Genomic DNA, 20,021 nt, shown 5'->3' on the forward strand with positions numbered 1-20,021 from the left:
ACATGCTAAGGTAAAAAAAAAGTCGACTGGGAAGGTGCCTTGTAGTTTGGGCTGTACAAGAGTTGCTCACATGTGGAGGCTGTCTCCATGAGCCCTAAGTTTCCAGGAGCTCTGCCAGGGGTTCCAAGATCACTGTCTCTGTTATTGTCAGTACCTTGTCACTGTGCCTAGGTAAACTTGTCAGCAGCACTCAACAGGATTCTGCTCATCACTCTGGCAGTGATGGAAGCACAGCCCTCACGAGAGGATGTGTTCTCCAGAATCTCACACTTGAGAAGCCAGGACAAATGGGTCAGTCCTATGATGACAGAGTGGATCCCAGTAGCCATTGAGGTTCCCTGTGCTGCTGGTTCTGTAGGATTTGTAAGTCAGATGCAGGTGAAATAACCCCTTGTGTTGCTTACTGGAATGGTTTCATGCCAGCACTTTGATTTTTGCTCATGGGTAAGGGATTTTACCTGTGTTTCCTGATTTATATTGAATCATGTGTGTAATATTAGCAAAGTAGAAAGACAAAACCATCCTTTTATTATTGTATTATCAGTCCTGGTATCATGGATTCCATGTATGATAGAGAGTTCCTGAAATTTTGAAGATCACACTTTGAAAACTGGCGACTTAGTGCTACAACCTCAACATGCAAAATTAAGGCTGTGCCAAATTGGCCTCCAAGGCAAGACCAAATACAAAGCTTCAAAGAGGGGAAGATTGTATAAGCCTCTCAAATTCCCATCTCAATACAGGTAATCAATCACGGCTAGAAAACTCTGGTAGAAGGAGGACTGTATGGTCACTGAGGATTAACAAGATGAAAACAAGGTCAACTCATTACTTATTTGCATACCCTACTCACATAGATATTAATAACTGGTTCTTTACTGCCATTTTATTTATCTGAATTTGAAAAGCAGTAATATTATTCTTACAGGGGGACTCATAGTTTTACAAAGGCAAGGAAACCTCAAAAGCAGAGAATACAAGAGGTGAAAGAGACCCCTTGCACTTTATGTTAATCATTTATCTTGTCCAATATCTCATGTTAGGTTTTCTGTGAGGGACTAGTCATTGTAAGTTTCTCTATACTCTTTGCAATAAAAACCAAATGCCAGTTTTAGAAGCTCTTGAGAAAAAGGTAAGATCATGTAAGCAAATCCCCACTTGTTAATACAATTTTTTGAAAGTCTATGTGATTGAATGAAATTATACATAAAGCATTTCTGCTATACTTCAAAATGTGATGTTCACCTCAACAAGAAACATTTGTGTGCTTTTTAATTTAAATGATCTGTTTTCATGAAATGTGCTTTTTACTTGAAAGAGTAACTCAAAGGTAACACTTGGTCACTCAGAACTACATTTGCTGTAATGTAAATTTGACATGTAATCTCACAAATTAAAAAAAAAGATTATGAGAAAGGAAGACAGAATGAGAATGTCAGGAAGAGAGAGAGAGTGAGGGAAGAGAGGAATATCATTGTTTTCTTAGAATTCTATCTACAAATTATATTAAATATGCTTTGATAAAAACCAAAAATTAAAATACAAAATAAATGAACTAAGTGCATCTGTCACTTTAAGGAAAGTAACTGAAAGAGTGTATGGTCACAGATCCTAAGGTGGCCCCCGCGGTGCTACTCCTGTCATGCATACCTTGATGTAATCCTCACACTGTGCATGTGGATGGGTCCTGTGACCTGCATCTGACCAATGGACTATGGTGCAGACAGAGGGTGTCACTGCTGTGATGATGCGATGTGTGTGATTCTGACTGAGTCACCTGCAGATTGAGAGCTGCAGACTCTACTTGCAAGTTTGATGAAGTGAGGGTCCATGGCAGGAAAGTTTCCCTGACAAGGAGTTGTGGGCAGCCTCTAGGAGATGCAGGTGACTTCCGGGTCTCAGAGAGAACCCCAGAGGGCAGCCACCTGGAAGCTGGAGCCCCTAATCACTGAGCCACAGGAACTGGATTCAGCCAATGACATTCCTGAGTGATGTTGAGCATAAATTCTTTTCCAATGAGAGTTCCAGATGGGAATGTGACCTGGCTGACATCTCCATTAGAGCTTGTGCAGCTTCATGGTGACATTTGGAAGCCCTGGAATAATTTGTATTTATTTACTTCTTTATTTTTTATGATGTTTACATAACTGACCAGGATGGTAAGGATCGAGGGTGAGCAAAAAGTGGGTGTAATCAGTATTTCCAAATTTTCTATTTCTTCTTCCTATTTTGGGGGAAAGGGAAGAAGTGTCCCAATCATCCCAGTACCCAGGGATGGAGAACGATCACTTGATATCTACCCAGGGTCCCAATGTGGTACACACTCTGAGGGTTCTGTCCAGGTGATTCTGATAACTCTGAAATGCTGTCAATCTCACTGATTCAAGGATGAGGAAACTCTTCCAATATTCATTGGCTGACACAGTTGGCCTTACAGTCTGCATTTGTCCAAATTTTTGGTGTCATCATTTGACTGGGGATAGTTGTCCTACTTGTTCTGTTCTCTTCCCTCTGCTGTGGTATGAGATGTCCTCTGTAGGCCCCAATGAGCTGCCATATCCTGCATGTTCATGATGGCCTGACATCCAACTGGCCCACTGAGGAGGACCAATTTTTTGCAGGTAGGCCCAAGAAATAGGGCCAGGCAACCTGGGCTCTACTGGACCACCACCCCTGGGGCTCACAGTCCTTGCACTTACCGCACTGATGGGCCTAAGGCTCCAGGCCCCACAAGACCCGCTGACCCCAGCTGGGGCTTACAGACCCAGCACCTGCCACATCCAGACTGGCATGGCTAACTTCACCTCAGCATCCACCAGTGGGTGCTGTAGCCTGGTTTAGTCCAGCCTGTCCCCAATCCTGATCCTAATGTGAATTGGCTGGTGTTGTGGTCCAACTTGGCCCATCCTGCACCCCATCTTGGTTCTCAGATTAGCCAGTGGTTACTAGGAACTGGCCCAGCCTGATGCAGCACCAGACCTGACTTACTTGTATGCTGGTGGTACAGTAACCTGGCCTGGTCTGGGATGCTCCTTGCCTTGGTTCTTGTGCTCACCTGTTGGGATTGCATCCTGACAAAGGAGTTCCCCAAGCTCCATTATCAGGTCTCCTCCCAATGGTAGAACCCATGCACACTGGTGTGCTCTTGGCTCAGGATTATTTTGTTCACATCTTATCCTGGCAGGAACAGTGTCCTTGCCCAGCTGGACCACAGCCACTCTGGTTGATACTCTTGGGAGTTATAGCCTAGCCATACCTGGTCTAAGCCCAGACACAGCTTTTACATGGTTCGGTGGGAACCAAGACCTAACCCAGCCTGTTCTACACCCACCCTGGCTATTACAAGTACCAGTGGGGTGCTGAAATCTGGCCTTGTTTGTTGCTCCCCAGAACCAGTCCACATCCATGCAGCCATATCCAGCCTAGACTGCTGTCCCCATTCTGGTTCTTGTGCTCACCAGTGGGAACCCCAATCCAGTGAGGGCATCCCCTTAGCTACTCAACCAGGCCTGTTCCCAGCCACAGATCTCACACGTGCTAGTGGAGATTGCAGTTCTATAGGGGTGAGCTCACATACAATCCCCACAAATTCTACCCCCAGACCTAATTCTCTCATGTGTTGATTAGTGTCATGGGCCTCCTAACATACCCAACCCCTGTTCTGAATCTCACTGGTGAGACTGTGATCGAGCCCTACATGGTAAGCCCCCAACCCTAGCTTAAGTGTGTGCTGTGAGTGGTGTTCTGTGGTGGTTGATGCTGACTACCCCAGCCCAGGTCTCCTACATGTACTGGTGCTTCAGTCTGATTCCAGAATGCGCTGCTTGGTGGCCTGAAGGCTTCGTCTGGTGCCACTGATGCTTGGGCCACCCAGGGCCTCCCTTCCCACCAGGCTGCTTGATTTCATGCCGAGCAAAAAGCACCCAGGCTGGGGGACCTGGAGCCTCACAGGCCCCCCTCCCCTGGGGAGTTACGTTGGCTGAAATAACCTGCATTTTTTAAGATGACAAAACATGTTTAAGATGACAAAATTTGTTACATATGTAAAATCAATGCCAAAGATAAAATGTGTATATTAATGCAAAATTTTATAATTTTGGAAGACTGATTCCTTCTTAATTACTCACTCAAACTATAAAGCTGAATTCCCAATACTGAATTAATTTTCTCATGACTTGGTGGTGATGTTAATGAGTGTGATTAAAAAAAAATATTATGCAACAAACTATGCCAGCATTTGTAAGATTTACAAAACTCAGTAAATCAAGATAACCAATTTGTGATGGCATAAAATTATGTATAAATGAGAATTGAAAGTGCAGGATAAGTTAATCAGTATTCTAGAAATATTCAAAAAGACTTTATTTTGAAATTTTGCATAAATCTCACTGGAAATATCTGCTTTAATATTTTATAATTGATTAATTTTTTTCTATTTCTGCAGATTCCTTTAATGTCTGCATTCCTCTTGTTGCTAGATGTATTCACTCACTTGGACCGAGTTCCCAGCTCCAGTCCTTTGTCCTCTGGAAGTTCCCCTGGAAGTGAGTTAGCAAGGTGAGTACAACCTCTCTTCCATCTTCCCCCTTTACAATAAATATAGAAATATGCTTTTCTATGAATTAAAATGAAAGAAACTGCTACTCACTGAGCTTTATCATAACATCAAAGAATATATATTATCAAATGAAAAGACTGTAAAAATATTCCTTTGTTTCCAAATACATCTTTATGAGGCCAAATTTTCTTCATCTAATTCAGTCAAACGTTCTTGTGACAGATTGAATGAAGAAGAGTGTATGAAAATGCAACCATTTTCTGGCAGCACAGACAATAAAGATATTTGTAAAATATTTGCTTTTATAAAAAATCACTTTGGGGGGCCCAGTGGCATGGCCTAGCGGCTGAAGTCCTCGCCTTGAACGCACCGGGATCCCATATGGGCACCGGTTCTAATCCCGGCAGCTCCACTTCCAATCCAGCTCCCTACCTGTGGCCTGGGAAAGCAGTCGAGGACGGCCCAAAGCCTTGGGACCCTGCACCCGCGTGGAAGACCTGGAGGAAGTTCCTGGATCCTGGCTTCAGATCCACAGAGCATCGGCCGTTGCGCTCACTTGGGGAGTGAATCATCGGATGGAAGATCTTCCTCTCACTGTCTCTCTTCCTCTCTGTATATCTGACTTTCCAATAAAAAAATAAATCTTTTTTAAAAAATCACTTTGAGGAAATATAGTTGCTTTTCTGTGAATCTGCATAAGATTTGTACTTGATATTTACATCAATCAATCAATATTTTAAAGTTTAAATCAACTTTAGTTAATCAAATTTAAATTTCATTTACAAAGTCAGTACTTGAGCTGCACTAGCCACTTTTCAATTATTGAATAGCTGCATGTGGTTTGTCTGTACTGTATTGTCCAATATTTCCAGTATTTCCATATTCTGGTTGTGTAGGACATAGCACAGCATTGGAGTGTACAAAGTGTGGAGTGATTAATGACTGCACACTCCCCACTGATTCTTGGAATGTTGCAGTAGAATTCACTCAAGGAAGGAGTCATTCTTTGGGTTTTCCCAAGAAGAGCATAAGGATAAATTAAAAACATGCGTCAGAGTCTTTGGGGAACAGTGAAACTTCCTATCTAGGAAATCCTTTATTAGCAGACATCAGTTCTTATATAATAAGAGTACTTATAGATTACAAACCTACCCAGTATGCCAGAGTGTAGTAGAACAAGAAAGCTTCACTTATAGACTTATGAATTTTTGCAGGGGGATGTCCTTCCCAAAGGTTGTCTTCGTATTCCTGGGTATTTGCAGGCATCGCCCTGCTGGTGAATGAATAAAGGAGCTGTAGACGTACACCGAGACAGAGGACCAAGGGTCAGGGGTAGGCAGAGGGCCAAAAACAGTGACCTTCCTGAAAGCAGCATCAAGGAGAGGTGGGCTTCACAGTACTTGTCAGGTGGGAATTCAGATTCTCTGTGGACAGGACTCCCATCTTTCGTCTGTCCATGTGGACCTTTGCATTGACGTTTTTCTGCTAAACTGTGCTGTGTTGGTGCTCGAGGCAGATACTGTTTTGTTTTATGTATGTTATTTTAAAAATAAAGTCATAGTGACAGAACAAAGCAGAGGAGAGAGAGAGTGAGCTAGCAAGCAAGCTGCTGGTTCACACCCCAAAGAACTACAACAGCTGGGGCTGGACCATGTTGAAACCAGGAGCCAGGAACTCCATCGGGGTAACCCATGTGAGTGCAGGGAACTAAGCACTTGAACCATCTTCCACTGTTTTCTCAGGTGCATTAGCAGGGAGCAGAATCAGAAGCAGAAAGTCTTGGGCCTCCAATTGTTAATATGGGATGGTGGTATTGCAGGTGGTTGCTTAATCCATAGCACAACGCCTGTCCCAGTTTCTTTTTTTTCAATCACAATAATTTTCTAATCCATACATTTTCCATCTCACAAGAGCCTGATGGAGAAGACTATGTCTCTCAGGGACTCACACAATGAGGAGAAGATGGAAAGGAATTACCACCATGTGATAACTTCTTCAGAAGGAGATATTTTATGTGAAATAGAAAAGGAAAGCAAATACTTACTTGATGATTTAAAAAAAAATAGACTGGCCAAGGTTTGAAGGATGTTCAACCTTCGTGTTCTTTCCTGCTTGCTGGACAGGGGTATGGTTTACATTTGCAGGTGCAGTACCATTAGATGTGATCATAAAAATGCACACTGCCCAGTGGGATATGGGTAGAAAAGTTTGAGATCTCTGTCCCTACTTCCAGACCCCAAAAGCAAGTTTTCCATCTCTGTATCCAAACTTTCCAGGATGAGAACAGCATAAAATGGAGAGAGAGACCCTGGAAGACAGATCATGCAGTCAGGAGCCTGAGACCCTGAGTAAGTGGGAGCAAAATATTCTTGCCAATTCACACATATCTGAATCAATGGTCAAACTAAGGTTTGACCATTGATTTTTTAACAATATTTTTTAAAATATTATTATATATAATAATATTTATATAATAATATTTATATAATAATATTATTTTAAAAAATCATTTATTTTTATTGGAAATGCAGATTTACAGAGAGAAGGAGAGTCAGAGAGAAAGATCTTCCATCTGCTGGTTCACTTCCCAAATGGTCACAAAGGCCATAGGTGTGTTAACCCAAAGCCAAGAGCCAGGAACCCTGTGCGAATCTCCCTGTGCAGGTGCACGGTCCCAAGCCTTCGACCGTCCTCCACTGTTTGCCCAGGCCACACTCAGGGAGCTGGAAAGGAAATGGTGTCCTAATGGGATGCTGGTGCTTGCAGTTTGAGGATAGTCAATTAAACCATTGCTCCAGTCCCTGAACATTATTTTTAGGCCAAAATGTTATCTGTTTGCTAGAGGCTATGATTACTTGCAACTGACAAGAAATAAAAACTTAAAAATAAGCCTGGAGAATTGCAGGAAACTGAAGATTAAATGTATGAGAGAGAGAGAGAGAGAGAGAGTCTCAGCTTCACTCTCCAAATGGCCACCACAGTCAGGGTTGGACCAGTCCAAAGGTGGGATCCATGAACACCAGCCTGCTCTGCCAAGTGGGTGGCAGGAGCCCAAGCACTTGAGCCATCTTCTTCTGCCTTCTCAGATACACTAAGAAGAGCTGAATCAGAAGCAGAGTAGCCAGGATTTGAACCATTATTCCTATACGGGATTCTGAGAGACTGTATCACAATGATAGCTCCAATGGTTTCTATTTCTAGCATGCTATTAGTTGCAGCCAAACGAAAAGTTTTTCTTATAGTTTACAATATATTAAAAGGGACACATTCAGTGATTTCTTTTTGAAGCATAAGAGAGTATTAACAATACTACCCATTTGAATTGCTCTATAAAAATCTACAATACAAGTTGTCTTCCCCTCAAAGCAGATTAGGGAAATTGTGCTACCTCACCTCCTTCAGGGTCACCAAGGTTTGGATGGAGATAGCTCTGTCCTTGGCAACTCCTATTCTTTAGAGAGATACAGGACATCTCTCCCCTAGAGTATCAGACACAGCCATGAAGAGTAGGTGGTTTGTGCTTATGAACAGGGTTGCTTTAGATGTAGAAGTGGAGAATGAGGTTGGAGAAGGATCAGGCTCAGTGTCTTCACCAGGATAGCAGGAATCTGCATTCAGGGACTATGGTGCAGACATTGTCCATGAATCCACAGCATCGTTCAGTAAAGGTACACATTTCTCAGCCTAATGAAAAATTCTCAGCTTCTCAGGAGGTATTAGGTTGCTTCTACCATTCAATTGGAAGGAAGCCTAGTCCTGAATCCACCAAGAATCCCTGAGTAAGACACACGTAGTCCCTGCCTCATGATGTTCACAGTCTGTAGAAATCAGAAGTCAGTCAGTGCTGCAGCGTGGGGTGTGGGTGGATATGATTATAGTATAAGGGGTGCAGGCAGTTGGATGCAGGCTGTGGCAGCATTGCACAGCTATGCCTGCAGGTGCATCAAGGGCCAAAGAGGCTTCCTATGATCCCAAAGCCTGGACTGGCACTTGGCTGTGCTGCAGTGGATACGGTAACAGGTATGGGAGAACGTTCAACAGAAAGCAAAAAGCATACGGTTGTCATTTGTCGTCCTTATGTAGACTCCTGCGGAACTGTGGTCCTCCCATGTTTCACTGATTGAGTACTTTTGTCAGTGGTGAATCAAGTCTGTGATTATAGAGTGTATTAAAATTATGTTTTGCAAAAATTAAAGAAAAAAGTAATAGAAGGAAGGAGGGAAATTTGAAAGAGGAAGAGAGGAAGGGAGAGGGAAATATAGTTATATTAGAAGGATACCTATGCCATACCTGCAATGAAAGAATCATTACTGGATATGATCTGTACTACTGTAACAATATGGAGGAATTCAATATGGGGGGAGGGTTTGTGAAGGGGCTGGGGGAAATCCAAGAGCTTATGAAACTGCGTCATAAAATGATAAAAATTAAATTAAAAAAAAGAATCAGGTGTGGGATCACCCCAGATGAAGTTTCTTTGGGAATCCCCCCTCAGCTGAACCACTGGACCCAGAACTCCAGCCATGGAGAAAATTACAGGTTCTATGGTCTGACTGTGGAATGCGTGTGTTAGAGCTGGGCCTCCTCTGTGGCTTAGACAGAGCAGTGGACAGCATATCCAGATGCATATGGAGGATATGATAGTACATTGGAGCCTGCAGAGGACACCTGGTACCATGACAGAGGATGGAGGACAGAACAAATTGATCAACTACCCCAGCCAAGTGTTGGCAGTGAATACCTGGGCAAATGGAGACTCTAAGATGGACTATGTCAACCAGTGGAGTCTGGGTAGATTTCATCGTGATTGGAGTGCCAAGATTGGCAGCAATACAGAACTGTTGAGCTATCAAAACCTCTTGATGCCCCACATTGGGGACTCCTGGGATGATTGGGAGGCTGGGTGTGGGGTGTGGCTTCTCCCTTTATCTCTTCCCTCCCCCCAGATATAGGAAAGAAAAACAGAATGTAAAGAACAACAGTCTCACCCACTTTCCTCCAGTCCTTGACCCTTTGCAACCTAATAAAATATGTAAAACTTACCAAAAATAGAATCTATACAATTTTAAAAAAGGGTACCTATGAAATACATGAAATTTGTTCTCTATATATTAATAAAAATTAAAAAAAGAATGAGCTGGTAAAGAGAGAATCGGAGAGAAACATGATAGAAAGTAAAGCATATTAAGAAGGAGATGGTGGAAGTCTAGTGGGCAAGCAATTGGCATAGAAACTACCTTATTCAGCAATTCTTACTTAGGTCAAACACATCTCCACTTTCCTTCACACACACAGGGACTGCTAGGTCAAAGCAAGGTGAAGGTCGAAGAAACCGCAATACATTCATCAGATGAAACCAGACATATTTCTTTCTCTTGCATACTGGCTCTGGCTCAGACTTCAAGAACTCTGCTGAGTAACAGCAGTGACAGTGGACTGCTGGTCTAGTTCCAGATCTTGTGTGTGAGTGTGTGTGTGTATATATACGTGTGTGTGTGTGTGTGTTTTCATCCTTCATTCTCTTGAAGTAATGTGTTATCTTTACTGGTTTGTGTGTATTGAACTACCCCTGCATTCCTGGAATGAATATCACTTCATCAGAGTTAATGATCTTTTTGTTGTATTGTTGGATTCAATTTGCTACTATTTTGTTGAGAAGTTTTGCACACACATTCACCAGGGATATTAGTCTACAGCTATTTTTTTTTTATTGTATCCTTGTCTGGTTTTGGAATCAAGGCAAAGTTATCCTTGCAATTGCTTGGAATTTATTTCTCAAAATGTGTATCTGCATGAATTTTTTTTTTGAGATTCTCACATGGAAATACTCAAGTAATAAAATCAGCAATGCTTTTTACTCGTTATTCACACATGACCAGTGTTTGTGGGTTTTTTTGTATTTATTATTAGATTGGATTTGTTTTTGGTACAAAGTTGTGATTCTATATTCCACGCCAAAATAGATTACAAGATTTCAATCATACATATTATTATTTGCTATTATTTGCATAATCGTCACTCATATAGACAGTAACACATTCAGCCTTTTTCAGTTCAGAATGCAAGTTGATTCATTCCCATCTTTGAAAATAGAATACCTGATGTTGAAATGATCGTTGTCATGAATAAATGTTTGTGCTTGTGAATGAATAGTTTCCAATGGAATGTAGTGGGCAAGCAGATATTTTAGGATTCACTTTGTGGGGGCTGGTGCTGTAGCCAAGCAAGTTTAGCCACCACCCACAGTGTGGGCATCCCATATGGGTACCGATTTGAGCTCTGGATGCTGATCCAGTTCTGCTGCTATTGTCTTAAATGTGTGGACTCCTGAGCCCACATGGGACACAGGGAAGAACCTCTTGGATTCTGGCTTGGCCTGGCCCAGACCTGGTCGTTGGTGGGAGTGAACCAGAAGATGGAGGAGAATGAAAGACCTCTGTGTGTGTGTGTGTGTGTGTGTGTGTGTGTGTGTAACTCTGCCATTCAAAGAAAAAAAACAATAGAATTTAGTTTGCTTAACATCTTGATCATCAGCCTGGGGCTGCACTCAAACCTGGCCGCTTTAATGATGACTGCTTCTAGAGGTGTTGGTGATATTTTCTATCTTGCCCATGAGCCACAATTTAAGCCACATGAGCCACAAGATGTTATTCTCTCCTGAACTCACCAGCTTGCAAACCCTGACCAACCAACTGCTTTTGTCTTGCATTTTTCAAGTATTTCTACACTCTTTTCAAACCAACTTGGAGTATTTTGCACATTATATTTATGTCCTGCAACACTCTAATGCTTGTGTTACAGACCATCATTTTGTTAAGAAATGGGGTTCATCAGTACTGATCTCTAAAAATTTGTAGTGCTCTCTCATCCTCTGGAAATAGCTCTGTAGACTTCCAGACCTGGTCACCAGAGCTTTTCAAACTTATTACCTGCTAGGAAAACCTGCTAGGACTGGAGGGCAAAAGCCAGAGACTGGGCATCTGGGGACCTGGGGTCTGGAGGTATTTAGAAACTTCTGAATGACCTCGAGTAATTCTCTCCCCTCTGGACCTTAGTTCAGGAAGCAATTGAGTTTCAATGTGTGTTCCTCAAGGCTTTTTGCACCCTGACACTTTTTATTGTAATGAGCTGATCATTCAACTTTATGTTGCTTTTACCTTGTTAAACTCTCTTGCTTCTTAACCTTATTTGAATATTTCAGTTTTTCCTTTTTCATTTGATGTATTTGTTTTTATGTCTTGCTTAAAGAAGTACTGTGTGTGTGTGTGTGTGTCCTAAGAGTCTGTGTGTGGGAAGATGTGAATTTTAATATGTTTGAGTCATTCCCTGTGTGGCTGTGTGTAGAGTGGGTGAGGGTGAGTTTGTGGGTGTGAGTTTGAATCTTTGATTCCATATGCTTTAGAAAGGGAATATGAGTGAAACACAGTTTGAAATATAAGCAAGCATAATCTCTTTGGAGCAATTTTATAAAGGGAATCAGCTGAAAAAAGTAAGAGAGATCTAGGGCAAAGACATGGAGTTAGAATGGATTGAAGTAGGTCTCATTTACCCTCAGGTGTGACTCAAGTAAGAGAAAACAGTCCCGCATCAGCTGTGGCCAGCCAAAACAAATGACTGCAGGTGACCTTAAACACTGTCTGTAGTCAGGAGTGTGCAGCAGCACACATGCACACTCACATAATCACATACAGAGTCACACACACACACACACACATACACACACACACACTCTTTCAGTGCCAGAGTCCCATATCTTCTGATGACAGATCTCACCCCCGGCCCTTGGTTTGTTATCTCCTGCTTCACGCTGAGAAAGCAGTGGCGATAGAATCAGTCAATGACACACACAGATCCAGGTGTGGAGTTAAAAGTCATTTAATGGGAACAAAATAGGAAGATTCACTTGATCTCTTAAAAACTCCTCTCCCAATGTATGCTGAGCAGCTAGGACACCAGTTCACCCAGTGAGAACTTCAGCCTTCTTCAGAGGCTCCAGAACCCTCCAGAGTGAGTATAAGGGACCCGTGCAAAGAAGGAAGAGGGATGACTCATAATGACATCACGCTGACTGCAAGGGCAATAAGAGAATGGGACTTATATGCAGAAAGGGATAAGAGATTCAGCACCCGGCAGCTGGCTCCTCATGAGTGTAGTGATAGATCACTTCACTTCTGCTTTGTCTTCTGCTGACATGGTTCAGGCACCTTAGATTGGCATGGCTCAGGTACCTTGGGGTGGCAGGGTTCAGGCACCTTGGGTTGGCATGGCTCAGGAACCTTGGGTTGGCATGGCTCCGGCACTTTGGGGTGGCATGGCTCAGGCACCTTGGGGTGGCAAGGCTCAGGCACCTTGGGTTGGCACGGTTCAGGCACCTTGGGTTGACAGGGTTCAGGCACCTTGGGTTGACAGGGTTCAGGCACCTTTGGCTGGCATGGCTCAGGAACCTTGGGGTGGCAGGGATCCTTGGTTGCGGGGCCGCACGGTTCCTGGGGTGGAGGCTGGCAAGGCTGCTTCACCTGGTGCTGCTGCAGCTGAGGGGGTACAGTGCAGGGCTGCTTCTGCTGCTGGGAACTCATGTTTTATAGGCGGCTGGTCCTGGAGACAGAAAAGCATGATCAGTGATTCAATGCAGCAGAGGAGAAATGAGGCTCAGTACCAGATTTCTTCGCAGTCCCCTCCATTTGAAAATAAAATAAACTGTGACAATTTCTGAGCCCTTTGAAGAGGAAGAACTTACAAGTTGTTCTGCTCCATTTCATCAAGCTTCTTTCCTTGCTCCCTTTTCTACCCCAAGTATATCACATCCCTTGTTGAAAAACACTCAGACAAAGCTGGATTCTGAGAGAACTCTGAGGTCCACATGGTAGGCTTCTAACGAAGTGTATTGTTGTGAATTTAGCCTGTTTACAACAGCACCATATAAAATGCCATGTGTCTTAGAGGATGGCTCTATATTAAACTAGCTCCCTCTGATTTTGCCCCATGCTCCCACATTGCTGAAAAATGCTTTCCTTCTCAAACTCCTCCCCATCATTTCCCATCACTTCCCATCCTAGGAGGCTTTTCTTCAACAATGCTCCTCCAAACAGCACAGCCCCTTTGCTGTCTATCCCTCCTCACACTGTCACTATTTGCATTGCATTTAATCTGTTTCTAGACAAGGGCACATAACCCCCTCCAATCATTTAAAGTCCAGTAAGTTCCACATGTTCTGATTTATCCAAGTGTCTACTGTATTGTCTTCAAGATCATCAGATCTCGGAAGAGCTCCACTGCATGCGCTGTACCACAATTTCCACCACAGGTATCATTGCAGAGAGAATTGTCCTGTTGCTAAGAGGGTTGTGGACCAGAGCCTTAACCCTGCTCCTGCTATGAGCTTGCTACAGGCACTTTGGCAGATCTCTCCTCTTCCCTGTCCCCACACCACATCCATGGCTATTCACTGACACGGTAGACGTAACTCTCTCTGGGGTTCCCTCAAATTCAAACTGAGCTTCATTTTAAAACAAAGTGGTTCCAATATCCTCTAATTCTAATTAATCCTGTGCATGGCCTCTCTTACTCCTGTTTAGTTTTCTAAAGTTTCGAACTAGTTGGAATCAGAGACTCACCTGATACACAGAGGAGAACAGGCTGTCTGGTCCCTTGGGTCTGTGTGGCAACTATGGCCAGCTGCCTTTTATAATGAGCCTTGCTCTGTTTTCATTTCTTACTTGTCACACATGACTCACTCTACTTCTTTCAATCACCTGTTGACACAGCTTCCGTGATGAAAACTACTCACCTGATTTTTTTGGCACTTGTCTGACAATGATGTCACTTGGGTTCCACTGCCACCCTCCCTATCAGACCCATGTGTGTAGGGTTTATGCTGGGGGAGAGATGAGCAATGGGCTTCCTGGAGGGTTTAATGAGTTGACCCTAGAGGGAGATTTGAGTCCTCCTGTGGCCCTGCCATTGGCTCTTTCTTGCTGAGATGTCGTTTGAGACAGAATTCTTTTGGGCACATCAGCAGGTGGCAAAAGATGGGTTGGAGAAGGGGTTTAGATAGGTGTTAGTTGTTTTCTTTAATGAAGGTGATACTGCAAATACTGAAATTCAATGACAACTGACCCTTTGGATGGCTGGGGTGATCCAAGACCCTTACATTCATGTCTTCTTTCTCCAGCTCCAATGAATGACACATATCCAGAATGATTTACTTGTCACCTCCACCCACCCTTCCCCAACTTGTTACTAATCTGGGTAAACCTGCTTTGCTTTCATCAACCACACCTTTTCCCCTTTCCCAGCTCTGAAATTCTCAAGCACTAATCCTTTTTCTGGGGTAGCCTTTCCCCTCCACTCCACCCAGCTAATTCGGCAATGACCCTTTCCTCTTTCCTAATACAACTCTGCTCTTTCTTTCATTGAAATCCTGGAAACCTGTTCCAGCTAGCTGCACCCAAGTCCATCCACAAAGTCCTCATCTCTGAGCACTCTTCCATAGCTGACCCATTCCCTGTTCCAACTCTAGCCCAACATTTGGTGAGAGCATTGCATTATCCTCCTTCCGTTTGTGCCTCTGACAGCCCTGAGAGCTTTCTATGACTGTCAAACTAATGGTGTCTAAACTTCATTCAGCAAGTGTTAATGGGGGTACTTGATAGATTCCAGTCATGCATATCATTTTCAGAGCTGAGGTAGAAGACCACTTCCTGTGGACAAGTGGGTACTCCCTCCCCTGGAGTGGGAGACCCAGCACTGTTCAACACTCTCAGAGCCACTGAGTAGTGAACTTCTGACCCTCACCCATATTAGGCCTCCAGACTCATTTGGTCTGGTCTTGCCAAAGCAACCATAAGCAGGACTTAAAATTCAAAATAATCTACTGCAGGGTAATTTTCAATTTGACAACTTCATATGACCTGTGAGGTTGTTATAAATGTCCAAACAGAAAAAAAAAAGCTCCCCATCCCTGTTTAGGGCATATTTTTCAAGGGGTGATGAGGGAATATAAGGCTACAAGATGTAAGCAAACTCATCCATAAACAACAAACCCCAGGAGGAAACAAAATCTACATGCACATTCCTTGTTCTCTTTGGTTTTAATCCTTTCCTGTTCTCTAGGAAGGAAAATGAACCCAGGCAGGTAAACAATGAAGGGTGATGTTAGTTTTCCTGACTTGAACTGGAGACACTGCTAGTTGCCATGGAGGCTTGTGTGAGGGGCTGTGTGAGAGGACAGAGCGTTGCCTGCTGGGTGGACCTTTAATCATCGTTAAGGTGAATCCTCTTAGGTAGGAACAAGGCTGCTTGCACTTATAATGACTCTGAAGATGAACAGCATTATTTATAATTCTGTCAAAATAAGGGAAGGCATGAACACACATAGGTTGGAAGGAAGGGACTCATTCTTGTTTGAGTTCAGTAACTTTCATTCTGGAGGGGGCTCAGAATGACAGGGAAAGTGTCATAGTTGGCACAGTAACAGGGTCTGGGTCCCCTGTCAGCAGAAATACTGGGGAAGCCTCTGAGTACCTGACAGGATGTTCAGATCCTGAAGACTGCCTTATCCAAAGACTTTTCTGAGACATAAGAACAGGGCTTCCCTGAGTCCCTCCTACACTGTCGATGTCCACTGATCAACATAAAATGAATCTGAGATCCCTACTCAGAATGCAATCTGTAGATGGTTGTGGACTTTGGAAAATCTAAATTACTTTTAGAGCTCAAATATGTGGGTGGCTCTTTCTATTCATCCCGCTCCTCCCTTCCCCAAACATACACTGAAGTATTTGTGAAGCACCTGGTGGCCCCACAGATGTGTCATCTGTGAACTGAAGTTTAGGATCAGCCTCTCATTGTGTCCCAATAGCCAGTGGTTTGCATTCATCCTCACGTGGGGTCTGGTGTGTGGCAGATGCTTAGTCCTGTAGATGGACTGCATGCTCTGTAGAGAGGTTTGGAGACTGTCTTCAGAGCAGATGGAGGTTCTTGGAGGAGAAATGTTTCCCAGTGATGAGTTGAAACGAGGGAGCTGGGAAGGCTCAGTAAGAGCAGATGACACCTCCACCACCTTCCCCACCCATCTGTCTCACATCAGCTAGTTTAATGACCCATTCCCTCTGGGCTGGAGCATGGCGCCACTGACATGCTGAGCCTGGAGCTGCCACCTCACTTCATCTCCCCTCTGGGGAGACGCAGGTCATCCCTTCACAACTGCCCTCCCAAGGAGCCCCCATGACAGATAAAGCTCCAGGCAGAGCCTCCTCCTGTGCTGTGTTGAGGACCCTCAGTCCCAAAGCTATCTGCTCCTCACCCCTTCTGTCCTCTGTTGCCCCTGATGGCCTGATCCAAGCTCTCTCTGGAGTCAGGGAACTCCAACACACTCCCTGGTCAGTGACCCTGGGTGCTGAGCACTCTCTTTTATGGGGTAACCGCCCTGGCTGTCCCCTGCCTGCTCTGACCTGTGCTTTCTCATCCCAGCCAAGCATGCTTTGGCTCCAGACTCCGGAAATTTCCCTTTATGTGGACAGGGCTCTCCCTGTATATTCACCTGCAGCTCACTCAGTGGCTTGTGCTAGGTTCTTCTGCCTTCACCTCCAGGGTGAGGTTAGTCAGTAAGCAGGCCTCAGGCCTATCAAGAAAGGGAAACCTAGTGATGTCTGGGGGTAAGCATAGCTCCTGGAATCTCTTGGCCTTGCCCAGGGCCTTTGCTTAGGACAGAGGAGGCTGTGGCTCTTCCTGTGCTGTACATAGGAGGAGCTTCCTCGGATCCAGATACTCCACTGATGGAATGGGGCCTCTATTTCTTTCTTTTTTTTTCTTTTAAGACTTATTTTATTTCCTTGAGAGGAAGAGTTACAGAGAGACACAGTGGGAGACATGGAGAGAGGTGTTTCAACTGCTGGTTCACTTGTCAAATAGCTGCAATGGCCAGGGATGGGCTAATCCAGGAGTTTTTTCTGGGTCTGCAAGATGAGTACAGGGGCCCAAGAACTTGGGCTGTCTCCTTCTCCTCCTCCAGTTCCTTCCTCTCCTTTCTAAGATTTTGTTTATCATTTTTATTGAAAGGCATATTTATAGAGAGAAAGAGAGACAGAGACAAAAACCTTCCACTCACTGGTTTGCTCTCCAAATGGCTGCAATGGCCAGAGATGATCTGATCCAAAGTGAGGAGTCAGAAGCTTCTTTGGGTCTCCCAAATAGGTGCAGAGTCTCGAGGCTTTGGACCATCCTCCAATGTTTTCTCAGATCACAAACAGGGAGTTGGATGGGAAGTGGAATAGCCAGGATGTGAATTGTTGCCCGAATGTGATGCCAGTATTTGCAAGGCTAGGATTTATCCACTAGGCCACTGTACCTGGTTGGGCCAACTTCCGTTTCTTCCCCTGGCACATTAGCAGGGAGCTAGATCAGATGTGGAGCGTTTAGGATTCAAATCTGGCATCTATATAGGATGCTAGTGCTGTAGGCAGTGGCTTAACCTGCTATATCACAGTACTGGTCTCTCCAAAGGTGTTTCAGATGATTGCTTCTTTTAAGATCTTTTATAATGTATTATTTTTGTGGTTGATATTTTTTCTATTTTTTTTAATTATTATTCTATTTTGATAATCTTAACATAGTTGACTAGGTCACAAAGGTTCAAGGGCTACAAGAAAGTGGATAACTCTATTGTCTCCACACTCTCTCTTTTTTCTGTATTTGGGGTAAGGGGGGAGATAAAGGGAGAAGCTGCATCCAGCCTCCCACCCATCCCATGTCCCCAGTGTGGAGCATGTTCTGAGGGTCCTGCTCAAGTGGTTTTGACAGTTCAACAGTTCTGAATTGCTGGGGCCTCTATTTCTCTGCTCATTTGCAAAGCAGGTGAGGTCCAGGGCCCTGTGCCTTAACCTGTATCCAGACTTTACCTTGTTTGGATGGATTTTGGCCTTCTCCCCATTTACTGAGGCCGATTCCTGATCAAGAGGGTCAGGCAGAGTTGGGATTTTGGTCCTTTTCCTGTAGGGATTTACCTTTAAAGCATGGTCTCTGCTAGAACCCCACAGTCCTGGAAAAGTTTTGTCTTCTCCTCTCTGACCCCTTTTGAGGACCTAAGGACACCAGGGAGTTGGCTGCTCCATACAAGCCTCAATGATTTAGAAGAGAATCTCTATGGCACACAGAACCCCTCAGCTGAAAAAGAACAGGGGAATGAGGAAGAGATACCTGGTATGAGGAGGGCCCTACACACTTTGACCTGGTGTGCAGGGGAAGCTAAACATGCAACTCTGAGTGCAGAGGCAGAGGCACTACTAGAACTGGAGCCACTGTCCAGCCCTCATGCTAGAGGAAGGAAACCGGTGCATGTAAGGGTAGAGATGCTTCCAGGCTTCACAACTTCCTCAGCAGCAGAAGCAAACATAAAACAGAAGCCTGGGATATTCAATTTCCTCTCCCCTTCATCATTTCCCCAACACACAGCCAGCCCCTTGCCCTCCATCGTCTGTATCTCAGTCCCCTGAGGGATCAGATACAAATTTAATCCTGAATTCTCTTGCTTGAGCAGAGTAGTAAAGCAAGGGCCCAAGCTCAGCAGTTAGGGCAGCTGTTTCATAGCCTTGTTTGGTGACCGTGGCAAGTTGCTGAAACTTCTTTTACTTCGATGTCCTTATGTTCAAAATGGGAGCTTTAAATGCCAGTGTATAAGATTATTATAAAGATTAAATCTAGTGATGCTTCAACCACTTTTAGGATGAATACGATAAGTAAGTCAAGTGCACTTATTTTTGAAATTTGTCTTATTCTTTTTTTTCTCTTACACTTGAAATCAGATGGTACCTCTTCCCATTAACTATGATTCCCACTCCCCCCTTTTGTTTTGCTTACTGCATGTGTTTGCATGTATACAAATGTGTGTGTGTGTGTACCCAAAAGCAGGCACGTTTTCCATTGTGAAAATATTCTTGCCTCTTGTGTTGACTTTATCTCCCCTCACTTTTTTTCACTTAACTTTCAGGTTCATACAGTCACAGAATTATACCTGGAGTTACTTGGAACTGGCAGTGACTGCACAGTCCATGCTTTAAATGAATAGGGCCCAGGAGGTGGCTGAAGCTATTGGTGACCATGGCATGTTCTAGATAAGGATATGGTAAGCAACTCTGCTGGGAGATCATGAAGATTCCAGGGTGCAGTCGCTTGACAATATGTATGCTGCTTCCCATACTAAGCGGTTGTTTTGTGAGTGGGAGGCCCATTCTAAGAACAAATACTGGTTCCTGACACTCTCACATATCTGAATTGATCAGTTGCATATCCTCTGTCAAACAGTTTCTCTTGGAATGAGCGATGAGAAGATACTGATGAACTTTTTCTGGGATGTTTCAGGCTCTCATAACAGTGCCAGGAACAAGTTATTAACCATACCCTATAGATATAGAAGTTGAAGCACAAAACCTAAGCCACTTGCCCATGTTTATGGGAAAATAGCTGA

At 43.9% G+C, this 20,021-nt stretch overlaps 1 protein-coding gene across 1 annotated transcript; it reads right to left on the bottom strand.

Moving 5' to 3' along the window:
- Positions 1-12,489: 12,489 nt before the first annotated feature.
- LOC101517409 (cornifin alpha) lies at positions 12,490-14,209 on the bottom strand. The gene is made up of 2 exons (XM_058660925.1): positions 14,173-14,209; positions 12,490-13,153 (listed from the first exon to the last, which is right to left on the bottom strand). Exon 2 carries the CDS (start codon positions 13,132-13,134, stop codon positions 12,724-12,726), a length of 411 nt encoding a protein of 136 aa, XP_058516908.1. The 5' UTR covers positions 13,135-13,153; positions 14,173-14,209; the 3' UTR covers positions 12,490-12,723.
- Between the last annotated feature and the right edge of the window lie 5,812 nt (positions 14,210-20,021).

This window comes from Ochotona princeps, chromosome 2 (genome assembly GCF_030435755.1).
Source record: "Ochotona princeps isolate mOchPri1 chromosome 2, mOchPri1.hap1, whole genome shotgun sequence".
NCBI lineage: Eukaryota > Metazoa > Chordata > Mammalia > Lagomorpha > Ochotonidae > Ochotona > Ochotona princeps.